Source organism: Monomorium pharaonis, chromosome 9 (genome assembly GCF_013373865.1).
Source record: "Monomorium pharaonis isolate MP-MQ-018 chromosome 9, ASM1337386v2, whole genome shotgun sequence".
NCBI lineage: Eukaryota > Metazoa > Arthropoda > Insecta > Hymenoptera > Formicidae > Monomorium > Monomorium pharaonis.
In genome coordinates, this window is record NC_050475.1 from 1,936,167 (window position 1) to 1,953,996 (window position 17,830).

General features: G+C 37.2%; 1 protein-coding gene and 1 long non-coding RNA gene across 4 annotated transcripts in view; one reads left to right on the forward strand and one right to left on the reverse strand.

Annotated features, from left to right (window-relative positions):
• The window catches only part of LOC114255221, a 37,599-nt gene that overhangs the window by 15,518 nt on the left and 4,251 nt on the right, over window positions 1-17,830 (forward strand). For all 3 annotated transcript variants that reach the window (XR_004964541.1, XR_004964540.1, XR_003626524.2), the window contains one exon: window positions 16,429-16,630. This is a non-coding gene — a long non-coding RNA (uncharacterized LOC114255221). The remainder of the gene's footprint in view (window positions 1-16,428; window positions 16,631-17,830) is intronic.
• On the reverse strand, window positions 1,133-8,610 carry LOC105839150 (segmentation protein even-skipped). The gene is made up of 4 exons (XM_036291710.1): window positions 8,367-8,610; window positions 7,312-7,430; window positions 5,116-5,339; window positions 1,133-2,727 (listed from the first exon to the last, which is right to left on the reverse strand). The coding sequence occupies exons 2-4, from the start codon at window positions 7,421-7,423 to the stop codon at window positions 1,819-1,821; spliced, it is 1,245 nt and encodes a 414-aa protein (XP_036147603.1). The 5' UTR covers window positions 7,424-7,430; window positions 8,367-8,610; the 3' UTR covers window positions 1,133-1,818.

The window sequence follows — 17,830 nt, forward strand, 5'->3', positions numbered from 1 at the left end:
GCTGTAATAAGATATCAGTAACAGCACTGTTACATATCATATTTTGTGGTAAAGTACGGAAGTTGTGCAATAACAAGAAAATTGCACATCGCTGAAGAGGGTGCAATGGAAGCTCGCTCTCATTGTTTCTCGGAAAGGATAAGTGCCAGATCAACAAACTTTGGTATAATTTTTTGGTATAGTTAATTCAATTGTAATTAAATCATATAAAAGCATAAAACGTATAATGATACGTAAGTTATACGAATACAAAAATAATATACAAAAGGAATTATATAAAAGTATAAAATAAAGTATAAGATAAAAAATTATACTATGCTAAAGTAATATTGTAAAATAAAGTATTAAAAATTATACTACGTTGAAATATTATAAAATAAAGTGTATTCTTCCTACCTACGTTTGTTTTTAAAGTCTAATTGTCAAATCAAAGTTTATGATATGACACAAAAGCATACAGTATTAAAAGAAAATAATATACGCGTATAAGACATGTACATCTTATTCATTTGTTCATTTTTGCGCAAGATGGTATTCTAACTCTTATATACGATGTTACAAAATATGGTAAAAAATAATCGAATAACGAATCCATACACATGCGAAAGATAAAAAATATATCCTATACTAATAATAATATTAATAATACAAATAAGAAAAATAATACGAATTGAAAAAGAACTAAAAAAACAAATGAAAAGAGGGAAATGAATATTATAATATATATAGATATATGGCACAAATAAGAATAATATTAAGCGTATGTTCAAACAGATTGATGATGGAAATTGATGATGACAGACTTTATATTTACTTACGATATATTCACGCACGTCCGCGCGCGTACGTATACATATACTGTAAGTAAAGAAATAAAAGCATACATTATAAAAATGCACTTATTTAGAAATTCGATTAATTATGAGCAAAAAATATTCAGTCAAATTTTGTTGTGCAACGCAGCTTATCATATTATAAATATTTTCATACATAATTGTATAGATGTACAATCCAAATATGTATTACAATATTTATTTTATAAGCTGCATAATTGTTATTATATTTATAATATTATATAATACAAATATATATTATGTAATATTTATTTGTCCTCTTTTCATTTTTCTTCGAATTTTTTTGTTTTTAATTTTTTTAAATTAAAAAACTTTATAACTTTTACTCTAATAAAAAATTTGTGATCTAGCACTTATCTTATATACACACATTCATCTCATTTTAATAAATTTACGAATGTATGTTTTCAAATAAATTAATCTATCTTTGTAGAAGGTAATGAATATCACGTATATACATGTTATTACGTCACGTCATATCACGATATTTCAACGAGTGGCGTAATGAAAATTCGATTGTACAGACGTGCAAATCCGGAATCACGGAGATGTATGCGCAGTCAGAGGTCTAAGAACTCTAAGACACAAGAGCTATTTGAAACTTGTGACGCGTGAGTCTCGAGACAGAATCTGTTGAACGGATGACATTGATTACCTGACACACACACGCGCTCACCCCTAATTATCGCTTTAACAGACGTTAAACTGTTACCGAGAAAACTGAATAAAAAAATAATTATCTTGAATGTACATTTATATTTCTCATAGCGGGCGTAAATAATGTAAATAATTTGTAATGTATAACGTATGGGGATGAATAATTCGAAAAAGGGGAGCGTGTGGATGCAGGCGCACGTGTATATGCGGACATATAATACGCAATCGCAATTATGGCCGATCGGTCATTGCGATCGTTGTCACAGCCAAAGCGGCGAGATATGCGATATCTCACCGTTGTTTTATTTTATATCGTACCGTTTTGATCCGGCTTGTTCTCTGTCGTGTCGTTCTTGTACGGTTGGAACAGCTTGGGCTGCTGCTGTTGCGGCTGCTGCTGTTGCTGCTGCTGCTCAGGCTTGTTCAATGGCGGCGACGAGGACGATGTCGAGGGAACCGTCACGTGATTGTACGAGGTGCTCGCGTTGTTCGCATACGGCTGGACCGTAACGACCGGTACGCTCATGCCGTTCAGTCTTGTCTGCTGCGGCGGCTGCTGCGACGCCGACGTCGACGTCACGGTCGCAGGTGTGTTCAAGATAGGAGGACGGTGCGTAAGGAGATATGGATGCGGGCGCGGCGGCGATTGCCGGGCCGAGTACGGATGCGGCGGTGACTGATGCAACAACTGATTGGTCGCGACGTTGTTGTTGTCAAGTTGAGGTGGTGAGATCGACGTCTCGGAGATCGGGCTATGTTCCTCCGGTAGCACTTGCAGCGACATGATTGAAGGCAGCCGGTTGTTGGCGGTAGGGAAGCAGGAGTTAGCGAGGTTCGGCATGTTCAGGACCTGCAGGGACGGCGAGTTCGACGAGTTCGTGAGATGCGGCAGATGCGGGGGCGAGCCGTACAAATGCGCCGGTCGCAGAGGCGATCGGAAGCTCAAGGGAGTCCTGTAGTCGCCGTAGTAGGAGCTCATGGTCGGGTCCTGGAACGACATCGCCGACGGGGACAAGTGCCTCGTCGCCGGTATGCGGCTATCCGGCGGGGGCAAGATTGGGTTCGCGTAGGGCACTGCCGGAAAGTAACCGGTGCAACCGGATATTCTAATCAGTTCCGCTATCGTTCTCGGATCCGGACACGGATACATCCCGAAGGGCCACGCCATGGACAGCCGCTGCCTCTTGTCTTTCATGCGTCGATTTTGAAACCATACCTGTAACAAGAAGAAAGAAAAGATTACGATTAGTTTTTTTTTTAATTGTCAACTCTTAATTAGGCGGTCAAGACGACACTTACTTTCTTTTATACCAAAGAATACAACGTGGATCGTTAGAATTAACATAAAAACTCTTCTTAATAAAACTTGTAGGAAAATAATAATCGACTCCGCTTATTCATTTAGCTTTTGACTTGACGTTTATAGGCGACGCGATCGAAACGCAGGTCTATCCTCTCGCAGTCGTGTAGATATTAACATATAAAAGCTACTATTGTTTTACAAAACGAGACGTACATTTTGATTCCTGTAGGTGCGTATTTCGAGATAAGCGCCCGTAGATACGTAGATTCACGAATGTGGGGAATTCTCGGAGGCGGCGAACGATTATACCGGTAATTCGTGCGGGACGTTTACCGTCGTTTAACACCTCTCTCTCACTCTCCGCCGTCCTCCTCCCTCTCGCCCGTTGCCCGCCGCCGTTTTACGACCGCCGACCGAGGCGAGTACGAGGCTGCCGCGAGACGAGAAATTAAGAGATCCATTAAAGAGGTGGGCCGCGAGGCAGTCGCTAATTGAGCCGTTTAACACTTTCGCCCGACCGGTCACCCCACGATCAGGTCCGTGACTAAATCGTCGGGGTTCCCCCGTTTTTCGTAACGTTTTAATACACAGCCGCGTAGAACATTCATTGAAAGGGAGGAGAGTTTTCTGATTCGTCGCGAGACGAGATTTCCCGTGGGATCGAAACGTGTTACGGCACTGCGGCGCGGAACACGCGAGAGAAGGATCAAAGGCCGAGAATTGCGACCGTTGAATCGGCGCTCTCGAGGCTATAATCGCCGATCAAATATGGCCGCAGCTGGCCGCGGCAAGAAACAACCACCGGCAGCTCTCTCGACGGCCCGCGCGAACAAAAACGCCACTAATTGCTTCTATTAAGCAGTCGGCTTTAGGGGAAGGAGGGGGAGGGCATGTCTTCGACGCGACGGCACATCGCGTGAGAAATTAATTCGAGATACACGGAATAATATTATTTGAATTACATAAATAACTTCTGTAAAGGGAGAACGGAGTTAACAAAGCAATATTGAAATGAGAAGATCGATGAAAGGAAACGTATAAAGTGCGATTTTTATTCGTACTCGTTTTTAATAATTGTTAAATGATCGAAGAATTTTCTTAATAATCTCTGGCGAACACCACGATCAAATACGAAAGTGCTAATGGAAAATGTTATTACACCGGCCACAGATGAAGTCACTGTTTATCGAATCTCTCGTGCGAGTAAACGTTTGCTCATTCTCGATCAGCTCGCGGCATCAATCGCAACGTTCGATTTTTATCTGATTTATAGAGGCGATCGAAGTTGAATATTTTCTTTGTTACTCTTTTTGATGGAGATTAAAAGTTCATGTATGCATGCAAATAATTGTACGTGAATGAGTGCAAAATTATTTTTATATCTTTGACGATCTGAAACAAATATATTTAAAAGCTATAAAGTCATTTCGCTCACTAAAAATTCAACGTAATTATTTTTTCTTATACATTCCTTTATTCGCTCATCGTATTTTTTTAACATTACAAACTTTGATATTATAAATATATTATGATATAAAAAATATATTGCAATACTTTAACAACTTATCGTTATTCTAAGTTGAAAGTTTTCAGCATTTTTTATCCGAGCATGAAAGAACAAATTAAAATTTTTCATTTATACGCGAAAGAAGGATTTGTAACTTTTAAGTCATAATAATACATATATTTGCACGTGTACACAAATTTTATTTAATATGAACTACAGTAAAAGAGTTTGCAAGTACAGACCTGCGAATTTCTTTACGGTAGATGTACTTCCTAGGAAAATCTCTGGACAAAAGAATATGGATAAAAATAAATACGGATATAAAGATGTTACTATTTGAACATTATGCCTTTAAAACGTTCTTTTAACACTCATACATCCTAATATTTTTCACCACGTCTTTTCACCACATTCGCAAATTTTTTGCTTTGTTGGGGCAGCTCGTTTTACAAGCAAATAATTTTAAAAACGTACTTTTGGGTTACGGCAATGAGTACACAATAAAAGATATTACGCTTTGGTTATCGTGAACAATTAAACGAATGTTGAAAAGTATATAGATTTATGTGACTTTAGAGTTATAGAATTTTAATGCGTAACTAATCGAAAGAATTTTATGGGAAAGTATGGCTGCTTTCCTTGTATGGAACACAGTTGACACTTTTGACACAAGTCGACACGCGTCGCTTTCCATTTAGAATTTGAACTCAATCGACACACTTTGACTCTGCTTAAGAGGAGAGCAGCCTAAATCTCCTTTAGAGGAAAAACATTTGCATCTTTTTTTTTCTTACCTTTATCGTAGACTCCGGCAAATTAAGCTGTGAGGCCAACTCGCACCTTCGCGGGCGACTGACATAATTCTCCCTTGAAAACTCGCGTTCTAGACGAGTTAGCTGGTCCCTTGAAAAAGCGGTCCGGTATCGCCTGACGTTAGGATCCATAGGGGGGACCGACTGCTGTTGAGACTGCTGAGGCGGGGGCGGATTCTGACGCGAGGTCGACGGTTGTGGATTATCTGAAAAACAATGATGGCCATTATAATCCTCACGCTACTATAGCGAATCATTTCGAGAAGAATGAACGGAACAGAGATCAAATTTCGAAGCGTTCAGAAAATGTTTGTGCACTATAAAATTAATTATTTTAACTTGAAAATTATTTCACTCGATTAATTTGCATATTAACGGACGATTTCGCTCTGGCGATAAACTCAGAATGTGAGCGCGATTCTCTTCTCTTTAATCTTTTCACATGAGCGGCGATTGAGATCTTGTAAGAAACTGTGTTTTCTAGCCAAAATTTTCGCTTTTGTCTTACACCGCCTGCCGTTTCGAGAGGCATACAACACCGCAAACAGTCTTTTTGCCACCCGAAACGTTTTCATTCCCAATCTTTACGTTCAGAGAATTTTGAAAAGAATATGTTTCCAGTTAGACACCTCTGAGATAGACAACATTGTCAGACCCTGTCAAATCAATATCTATTTCATGCCGCCTATGGCTTTAAAGTGGTGAGCACAAATCTCTGGCAAATTTTCTTTTTTTTGAGAAAAAGAATAGAATATAATATTGTAAGGTTGGTGACAAGGGTCATGCATGCAAAAGTGAGCAGTCACACAGCAGGTATATACTTAAACAGTCGGCTGATAGAAAATTCAGAAAAGAATTACGCAACGTCTATTCAGTTGCTTCTAGTCGGTTTCTCCTTGTGAAAATTTCTATGAAAATTTGTACCAGCATTCTTTCCCAATAAAAGTAAACTTGTCATAATAATTTAATATATAAGACGATTATATTAGCCGCGATAGATCTCAAGTATAAAAGGATGACGTGATAATAGAAAAATGACAACGCTTAATGCCATCGGTGATAATTTGTGTTTTTAACACAACACAAGGGAAAGCCATTTTCAGGTAGAATCAAATCGACACTCGTTATAGCTGCCGCTTACCCTTTGCTGCTGTCAGGTATTATTAAAGATACGATCTCACTATATGTCATTATGTGCCTTTCACTTTCAAATAAGATGTATATTGGACAAAATTCGAATTATTCAAAGTTATTAAATCAATAGCGCAAAATTATTAAGTTTAAATGAAGTGGTATTATAAATTTTAAAACGTCTAAAACAATAGTATATTATGAATAAATGTAGTCTAAATGCGAAATCTGCGTTCAAGCATTCCCCAAACATTTTATAAAAAATTTAATTATACATATTATATATAAAAAATATATATACGTGCATTTTTAGGTATTTGAAACTGATTATATTTGAAACAGAACGAGAATACTTAAAACGAGTTTGTCTTTAAACGAATTCATTTTTCAATTCCATCGATTTCACGTTCAGGTATAATACTTTCTGGTAGTTCGATTATCCCTTTGTAAATTTTAGGAGTCAGTACAAATTTTCGATTTCTCTTACACTTTTTACTTCGGTTCAGGTAGTGAATAACCGTTTGGTTATACGGTTATAAAATATCGGTTAAAGGATTAAGACGTTGATGATTTCGGGTTATTGAAAACCCCTCATAAAATATATCTCTATTCAAAGAAAAAACAATTCCTATACGTTTCATTATTGATATATTGCTACCTGTAAATTTTATCTTTAAAATGATTTCAAGTTCTAATTTTAGTCAATAGAATAAACACAATGGGACACAACTTCTAGTTAACGTTTAACAATCTTAATAAAAAAATCGAAGGATGTTAAGGTAAAGAGATAATTCACCAAACTTTTTTAATCCCATTTCTTGATCTATTTTTTCGGCCATTTGTTATACTAATGCGCTACGAATTATTACAAATCATTACTATTATTTATTCACATAATGTACTCAATACATCTATCCTCTATTAACTAATAACAATTAACTTAGACGGTTCAGTCGACAAGCGCGGTGTTAGGACTAATGGCATGAATAATTTCCCATAATGACGGACTTGCGGGACATTATAGAATTGCAAACGTGTGAAACTCACCAATGTCGACGTAAGTGCTACGCGACGTACTCGGGGCATTCTGGTCGACGACAATGTTGTCCTCCTCCGGGTTGGTCTCCGGACTGTTTTCCTCGTCGTAGTGATTCCTCATCTCCTCGCTTTATAAATAATATATGTATATTAATCACTTTGTATCATACCGCTTGTGCATGAATCTAACACGTGGCCGATCGCAAAAATATTCGAGTGCGTGCTTGATATTAGCGTTGACATTGGAATTGAATAGACATTGGATCGAATTCGTCAAGTAAAGTGGCCGAAATTTAGTAGAAACACAAGTTTCGAAAGAAAATGCAAAACGCGAAGAATTAAGAATTGAAAACTAAACTCGAAAGAGGCGCGAGAATTTAAAGTTTTAATTTCTGCTTTGATCAAATCGTACGCTTCTTAAGAGACAGAAATTCGTCCACAGTTTGGTCCACCGGTCAGTTTCTAATTTCGAAAATTTTTGTTTTGTATACGGCTAACATTAAACACTTGTAAATCGTTGGCGCGACAGACGCTACACACGATTAGATGATACAAATATGTAAATTAGTATTACTATATCAATATGACAATTCGAGATTTAATACAATTGATATTTTTTATTATTTTCTCGAGTTTCATAATTTCATTGAATTTGACGACGAATCATGTACGTTCTTGCATTAAAGTGTTACATCGCGCATCGACGCCGATTTTGTTTTATTTCCCCGTGTCTCGCGAAATAACCTTCTGAATAAATCGATCGCGATTTAAACTGTGAACATTACGGCAGCTACCGGGAAGTCAATCCGTCAAATAACACTGGCAATTGTGCAAAAGCGTGCTGTTGTCAGGCGAGTTACAATTATTATTTCAAACTCGAATCAAATCGCTCGTAACGCTAGTGTAAACATTAGAAATTAGTTACTGTGCAATCTAAATGTCTTTCGAGTTATATCACGATTGTAAACACGAGATTTGAGATAGAAACTTCAGTTAAAGACGTTTTGCGATTTCAGTAACATGAAAATTGTATAACGTAAATGTTACGGAGATCAAATACTTACAGGTGGTTCGTCCTCTCGTAAAGTATTGCGTTTCCCCTCAGAGCGTAATCACACTTCGCGATTTCTCTTCACGAGAGACTAGCACTCGGTAAAGAAAAAAAGAGAAAGAAACGTATCACTGATCACAACACGCACGAATCTGTCTTCGCTATCTTCGAGCCAGTGATCGACACAGCAAAACCACGTGAAGTAGTTGAACTACTGTATCGTAGAGAGTACTCTTTCTGTATATAAATCGCCCACCACCGCGCACCGAGTGGTGGGATAAACCGTGTATTCCGCCCTTTTCCAGCCCCTCCAACGAGAGAGAGGTGGAGCTAGATGCTCGATTGCATAACATCATAGTCGACGAAGGTGGTGGGGAAATGCAGGACCGGCTTGTCTTTATTGTAGCCTTACACTCCGATTCTTTTGAAAAATACAATTTTCAAGTGGGAGAAATTTCCTTGAAAAAGTCCGAACTTGAATTACTCTTTAACTGAATCTAAACGTGACGAGATTTGAAATAATGTGGTGCATTTTTTTTACAAAGAAATTTATGAGCACGTTACGTGAAAATGAATGAAAGAAAACAAGAATCTGTTAGCAATACAGTTAGGGACATGAATTGGAAACCTAAGATGTTTGTCTTTTACGTTTATGTACCGTGAAAACCTCGTTTCTATCGACTTTCTCTGGGTAAATTGTACTTTGTGTGCGCCGTTTGCGGCATTGACAAAAGGGATTACATTATTTTAATTAATGGGTTTTGCATGAGTTCGAATTTGTCGCTTTATAGTACAAAATAAATCAACATTAATGTTTCCGGTCGTTACGACGTATATTGGATAATAATTTCTAAATTTTACTTCATTTACTTTTGAACAATACACCGATTATTATTCAACATTTTTTTCAGAAATTTTATATCAAAGCTGCAAATGTAATTCTATCTTAACGTGTTGTCAACATTAATATTAGAAGGATGACAAAGTAATTATATTAATTTGTATTAAATATTAATTTTTTTCTTAACGAATAATCATTTGGATGTTTTTTGCTCTTTCGAGAGAACGAATTATAAGGGACAATTTTAAAACAGGCTCAAGTGATGATTACAAAAAATTATAATAAATACTCAAATTAAAATTAACTCTGTTATAATAAAAACTGTTATAATAAAATTAAAACGAACGGATATTTATGCCTATTTTATAATATTAAGTTTCATTCACTTAAAAAGAACCGTTAATCACACTAATATTAAACAAAATTTTATTTATTTATTATTATTGCTTGAGCCTTTGTTTTATCATTGTCTTCTATAATTTCTTTTTCTCTTTCGAAGGAGAGAAAGCGAGAGCAAAAAACATCCAAAAAATTGCTCCAGTTCAAAAATTTAAAAATATACATAAATTATTTCATGAATTATGTCCTCCTTTGTAGTATCTGGCAAACAATACTTTCCATTGATTTCTACCTCTTATATCATGTAGGTCGTAAAATACTACTCTTTAGTGAAATCGGAACATTTTTTGAATTTAAACTTGTTACGAAGGAGATCACCTAGAGAGAATTGTTATGCGACTATTTGAAAAGGAAGTTATCAATCTTTTCCCATTATATTCCGCTTTAGCTCTCGTCGTTCAGTGATCCTCCCCCGTCTAGTTACGTCAGTGTACGCGGTTGCGCATGAAAGGGATGCGGAGGCGGGGGTGAGATGAGGGGGTTGGAGGGACAGGAGATAATTGGCGCGAACAGCTCAGCCAGATGCGGTCGTGATCATGCCGCTGATTAAACGGTTTGATTAAGCGACTAATTTACTCGTATGCGCGATGTAACGTTACTTTATGCAGAATCCATAACCGTGTCCCCGATCTGCTGTACATTTCACGCGGCCCGCAAATCACAGCGGCGATGAAATCACGACGGCGACATCAAACGGGATATCAACGGCCAGCCTCCGTTTTCCAGAAAGAGGGTAATGAAAAAATAATAAGAAAGAACGAGAATACAGTAGAGCAAGGTATTGGCTGTTATATTGTTATAGAATTATTTCTTTATTATTATATTTAAATAATTATTTTTTTAATTAATTTATTAATAGTATTCTGTTAATTTTTTGTAATTATTATTTCTTTATTATTATTATTTATTTGGACTTTTATTTGGCTTCTCGAAACTTTGGCGTGAAACTGAACTTTCTCTCTTTTACAAAAGATTGATTGATTGTTTACAATTATCAGAAAGAATTGAAATATTTGTCTGCTTTGTTATTTAAAAAGCAAAGGGAAGACGTAAAAGAAATTTTACGGCTAACTCTTTTTCTATAGAAGAAAAACACAAGAACCTTAACAATAACGCTTTCTTTCGTTCTAAAATAATTTAAGAAAAGTCTATTTAACTTTATATAAATCAATACATTCTTAAATTATGGCATTTGAAACGAAAATGGTTTTATTACCTCCGGTATTATATGATGGTCAACGATGAACGATATATTGTAAAGTTTAAAAGGGATTCTTATAGATCCTTTTTATCTGCATGGAGAAAAAAAAATTAGTTAATTTTTATATAGAAAATGTGTACATTCCCAAACGCCATTATTACTGAATTCGGTTTCGTAAAAAAACCTGCAAAAAGATCTGTTTTCCAGGAAGCGCTTGATTTACCGATAAATGTTTGCAATATATTTTCACGAATTCTCAATCGGATTATAGACTCGGTCGTAGATTGAGATACAGCCGCAATACGGGACGTGCGATTAATTCGACACGCGCGATGTGGCGCGCGATTAAGCCAATTATCGGCGAATATCTAGAAATTAGCGAATCGACGCGCGCGCACGTCGGGGAAGAGGGTTTATTGGAACGCGGACATTTTATGGATATTCTGATGGTACAGCACCGATTGCAACAAGAAGGCAATGTAAATAGCGTGCGAACTGACCGGTTATACAGAACCTTTTAACGATAAATGTTCTCGAATTAGAAACATTATTGGCGTTCAGCGTAGTAGGGCCGTTTAACTTCTTGCCTGCCTAGGCCTCTAAATCCGTCGGCTGCGGTTTATAGCTCAAGTTAAAAATTTTCATCGGGATCGAAAATAAAATAAGATACGCATTTTTTAATTCCCTAAAGTGAAATCTCTCTCAACATGTATGAAATTTCACTCCAAACGAATAGTGAAAATGTTACTACTCGAAATAGAGTGAATTTTATTTTTTATAAGAATGTTTTTTTTATTTTTCTTTTTTATTCCATACACTGTTTCCAATTATGACATAGGAATAATTCATTTCATATGAATAATGAAAAGTCACACTTCGATTTGAGTGATTCGATTATCACTTTGTTTCTTCAGTAGAATTTCGCTCTAAGAAATTCAGAGAACGACGGTTCTCAGATGTGAAAGAATAATTCTCGTCAGATAATCATATATAGAGCCACGATAAGCGAAGAAAACAAAGAAACTGACGAATACGTGTTCGTCATGTGGATATACTTGAAGGGAATCTCGTTAAGAAGATGCTGTCTCTCTTATCTCGGTCTCTTACGACTCGGCAGATACTCGAGAGAGAGAGCGAAGGGGTAGGAGAGGGAGAGACAATCTCTCCTTCGACGATGACAGGTCCAGCACAGTCGAGTTTCGCGCGGGAATCATTCGGAAGGTAAAAATCGTGCGAACCCTGTGCGTGTTGTAAAGTCGGGCTATATTCGCCATTGTTGTCGATATTTTTAGGGCCGCATTAGCGTGCGTGCCACTGTGCGCCGCTCGCTCATCGCGCCGTTGTCGAGAGTCGGCGAGATGAAAGGCCTGCCGTTCTGTATTGCCGTCTTTCCGTTCCCCGAGGGATGGCCTCGAGTCGATTCGTTTGCGATCGTTTCGGTCACCGAGATTCACGAGTTACGATGCATTAATTATCTTACGAGAAAGGTGATCAATTACATGATATGCGGCAATGCTCTGCGCCGCAGCGTCACGGTATCATCGAGATGTATATAAAAAAAAAGAAACCTCATTTTTCGCTTCCGAAACTCTGCTGAAATGCAGTCAAATCTTCTTTTATTTATAAATTATTAACAATATAACAAAACTTTTAATTATTGTTTCGAGAATAGATGACTTTTTTTAAATTCTCGTAATGCGATGTCTATCGCGCGATATCGGAGGATTCATAAATTAAACTATTTTGAATAAAAATTTAACCATTGCGTCGCCAACTTTATTGGCCCATCGCGGATAATTTAATTTGCCGTTGGATCGAATGCAACTGCCATATGTTGGCTTGTTACGAGGTTGCTCAGCGTAGGGTCAGGTTTGATCCCATCCCTATATCCCCACGGCTCCGGCTCGTGATCCGTGACGCGTGCATGCGGAGGATATTATTGCCGCTCACGTTTAGTGAGATCGCGCTAATTGGGAGAACAAAAGCCTATCACCTTCCACCACAGCGGCCGCGCAGCGATACACCGGCTCGAATCGGTATAACGATCATCATCGCCTCGTCGTCGTCCACCGAGATTTTCGGAGTGTGTCGGAGACCTCGAAAAACGCTTCAACGTGCCGTACAATTTGATCATTCTTCCGTCCGGCAAGTATACACATCTGGCTGCCAGCGATGATGCTCGTCTCTTCCTCTCGACTCGCGATGATGCTGCGGACGAGATACTTGAAGAGGCCGCGATCGGTTTTTCTGCAACGGCACATCATTGGCAGAAAAACGTAGATCTTCCGGAGTAGAGATTAGAGAACGCGAAGGTCCCGATTGCATGCTCGGATGTAGAAAGTGAGACTCTTGCATGAGATAAATTTCGGTGAGTCGATGATTAGGATATCAATCAGTTAATTAACAAATAATTTAATATTATTTTTTAAGTAAGAAATAATTATTCAAAATCTATACGAAAATTAAAATTTAAAAGTATGTATCGATTTGCAATTTATTATTTTAAAGTCTTATTTATTTTTATATTTTTATTAAAAAATAAATTATTGGTGATTATTCAATAAGTGCAGTCACCCAATATATGTATACATATAATTGGTAATATTAAACGATTATCTAACTAACGAAGGAAAAATAATGCTGTATAAATTCCGTATTATAAGATAAAATGCAGTGATGGCGGATTCTCAAACTCTTGCGATCGCTGATCATGTTTCAGATTCATCGCACTTTTTCCGTCACGAAATACGTTAGTTAAATTTTTCTTGAGGAGGATATTAAAATTTCGGAAACGACATTGTTTCGTTCAGTGCGACGAGAAAGAGATTTACGCGCATTAAATTGCAAGTTCCGTCGAGGCTGCGTCCTCTGCTCTTTCTCTCTCTCTCTCTCTCCCACGCTCCTAATTATAATATAATTTTCGCGCTAATGGCGTACCTGCTCATAGCCGCTATCATAACCCGCCGGGATTTTGCGAAGCAGTGCAGAGGAAGAGGGCGCAGGGGGAAGAAACGAAGAGAAGGATGGATCGGAGCATGTATCTGCTCCGTGCGTAATACGGCGCCGAGTTCATAACCGAGTTAGCGAAATCGGCTGCTCCGTTTATTTCGCAGGCGGGGGAATAACGATGCTAACCGTCAGGGTGTGCGGGGATAGAAAGGTTCCGGGTGTTTTGATTAAATTAGGGGATGATCGCGCGAAATTAGAGACATTAAATTTCACTTCCGTTCGTTCCGGAGCTATTGCGATTTGCTATGGCAAACTGTTGGAAAAAGACAATACTGTGAAAGAAAAGAAAATACAATAATGGACACCATGTAGGTCTTCTTTGAAAAGTGTCGGTTACGTAGTAATGCGTAACACATAAATGCGTAACACATAAATCAACCTAGAATGACCAAAAAGTACAATACTACTGAGTACGTAAAGACGACGAAATTATTGCTGTAGTTGAAAAATTTGTGTAAAAACCCATGTTACACGGTCACTCAAATTTCTAAAGAATTTGATAATCCTTATACAACGTCAATAGATTGGAGAACAAATGTTGTTATTTTTTACAAAATTACTTATCGACATAAAGCAAAGAGGAAAATCCGAAGGACGTAACATTTTACTTACATATAAATTTTAATCTCTCTATCGTTTTTTTGCAATCTTAACTTAATCTCTCTAATCATAGTATTTCATGTACAGTGCGTTTTTACCATGTTAATAGTTAATAGTTAATTAATCTCTTTATATCTTCTATCTACTAAAATCAATGTAAAGAAAATTTAGAAATTATTTCTTTAAATATTTTTTTATAACAATCATTTGTTAAAGCGAACGCATAATTTTTTCTTAGAAATGAAGAGGACATGAATGACTTTGGTTGGAGGGATTGTAGTTAAAATTAAATTAAAAAATTTTAATAAGAGTCTGTTTTATTAAAAGTGCAAAATGTTTTTTATTGTGTAAGATTAGACTCGAAGAGAAGAATTGTTAATTAGAAGGAAAATGGTTTTTAAAAATTTAATAGAGATGTTAAAGTATTAGATTTAATTATGACAACTTTCGATTATAATTTTATACATTATAAATATGACGTCACATCTCTAATTTCCATATCTAACGCTCCGAAATTGCATTGAGTGATTTTTAATGGCGATATTTGTCCTTTGATCGTATCGTGAGTGAAGTGTCGTGTAAGTAGAATATCACGGAAAAAAGAAAAAGAGTGTCTCCGCATCTGCCTGTCGCGATAAGCGGTGCGGGAAATTTTTTCTTTTTTTTCACGGAAGCGTTCAACGACGCGACACAACGCGACGTGACTGCCATTCCTTTTTTTTATCCTGGCTAAAAAAAGCTAAAGGAGCAGGAAGCAGGAAGAGCTCGGCTGCTGTCGGTCCTCGAAGTGCTTCTCGAAGTGACGCTCGATCGGTGAGAGAATCCTCGACGAGAAGCCTCTCGAGTGGGACGCCTAATTTCGTTCTAATTCCGGCACTTGTCACTCGTTTTAATTGCCGCTTAAGCACAGGGAAATCTTAGGCGTCGACTTTTTCCTTCTATGCGAGGAAACCCAACGGAAGTGACGAAAGATAGTGTAAATGCTGCTCGGAAGCTGATCACTAGCATCGTTAAACGATTGCTTTAATTTAGTAAAGAATTATATAACAAATTAACCAATTATTCTTGAAAAAAATAAAAATTACAACTACATCGTGCGATAACGATATTATTTTTCTATGCTGTAACATGCAATTATATTATTTTTAATTTTCTACGAATATTACACTCGCGTGGAGATAAGTAGAAGATCGGATTTTACCGATGCGATAAAAAGGAATAAGGCGAAATTGCAAAATCGCGGCAACGACGGCGATAGATATAGACGGTTACTTAGAGAGGGCTCGCGAGGGTGAATATTTCAATCCGTTATACTCTTCCGCGCGTATATACCTCCGTGGAGAAACGGGGTAAGAGATCGTTAAAGCGTTAAGGGAAGATCGAGGAGCTCTGGCGGCGAAATTACATTTTTTAATTATGGCCGGAGCAAGTTCATAATTGGTGCTCACTACGCGGGGGATGAAACTTATTAGTCGGCAGGGTTTTACCGCTTCGGGGAATGTAACATGGCCACCTTGTGGAAGGATATCGCCGTGGTTGTTCGTCAGGGACGCAGCTTTTTGTTCTTGAATTGCCTGCACGGAGCAATTTCACTGTCACGATATCCTTGACCTGTCTAATTATTTGTTTTATTATCTTTCATAAATTAATTTCGTTCTCTATTAATTGTCATTTTCAACACTTTTAATATTCTACATTAAATCTCTAAATAATTTATTTAATTATACGTATTTATATAAAATTTATTTTGCTGCTGTGTCTTCAGAATTGTATAATAGTTACAACTTTCGAATGAAAATATTTCAAACATAGTAAGATTATTTATATTTAGATTGCAAAATGTATTATTTTAATAAATATATATATATATGTATTTTGCAGTCCAAAAATCTTACGATTTATTACATATATTTAATGTATATGTATATTTATTTGTTGCGTGCATACGTAAGGCGGTAATTTTTATAATCCGTATGAAATTTGTGTAAACGCTGGATACTGTTAAGTAACATCTTTGTTTTTTAGGTCGACTGGCGGGAAATGGCTCTTTCGTCGCCCACGGATTGCCGAGATTATTCGTGCGGATTCACAGGATGATCGACAAGAACAGGGGAAAATTCTTGAAAGTAGGAGCGTCCCTGACGCTAATCTCGTGCTAGATGGCAACATTTTCTTGTAGCCAAATATACGAAGCGGCTCGCATTGCCTTATTGTTACAACGTTGCGAGTAAGTATATATACTGGAATATACTTGTGTGTCAGCAACCTATCGCCGCGTTTCAGAAAGCCTGGCGCAGTTTTTATGTTGAATACCTCTCAGTTAGTCAAATATACCAAAGATATTTAATGTCTTCACGAAAATTTATTGTTAAATGTATAAGAATACAATGATGACGTGTACATAGTAGCACGTTGAAGCATCAGTGACAATAAGGGTGTCGAATTGCCTCGATGGGCATCTTTCTGTGAACAGTGCTGTATAAATGTATATATAATGTACATATGTATTTGTGCACATAGCTTGCGCGCGCACAAGTGTATTCGGTATACTCGTGTAGATTCTCTTATCCGGCGTGTCTACTACGCGAGGGGATATCGCCGGGGAAGGATCGAGAATTGGAAGGGGGTGAGATTCTCTCTCTTTCTCTCGCTTTCTCTTCGGCGTAAGGTGGTAGGTAGCAATAAGGCACTGGGCACCACGCTGTTACGACCTCTGATCTAGCAAGCACGTTGGTATGTGTGTGTGTGTGTGTGTTTGTGTGTGTGTGTGTGTGTGTGTATGTACCTGTGATCCCGGTAGCACGGAATGTACCCGTTGAACTCGCGATCGCGGCGAGCCCGTGTGAAGGTGGGTGCATCCGTAACGATGCGTTCTCTTCATTGTGTAATTATGAATAAGAGACTACGACGTATTCGCGCGGAGCGCCTACCTCGTAAAAACGACCTCTTGTAAATCACTTTTGAATTTTGGGAAACTGTAAATAAATTAATGCGACAATCACAAACGCAAAAGAACAAAAAGAAAATCGTAATTATGTTGATTTGAATAGTTCGTGCTAAATTAATTAATAATCAATATTTTTTAGAGAAACGTTAACCCTACCGAAGAAATGCTCTACGATTTGTTTCCAAATTTTCTTAAGGCGTTACATTTTTTGTGTTAATTTTTTATATGTTTGTATTACTTTTTAACATATTCAAGTTTAAATTAACATAAAAATTAAAATGAGCCAATATGCAAAAACAGATAAATTTAATACAATTTTTTTAACTGTATAATATTAAATTACCGGATTGCATGCACGTTTTCGTTTTTATTGTTCAGTAAGAAGAAACGAATATTGAAGGAAAATAATGAAAAATAAGATAAAAGAAGTGTCAATCCTCCATTGTTCAACTCGTTATTTTAACGTTACCCAACATCTTT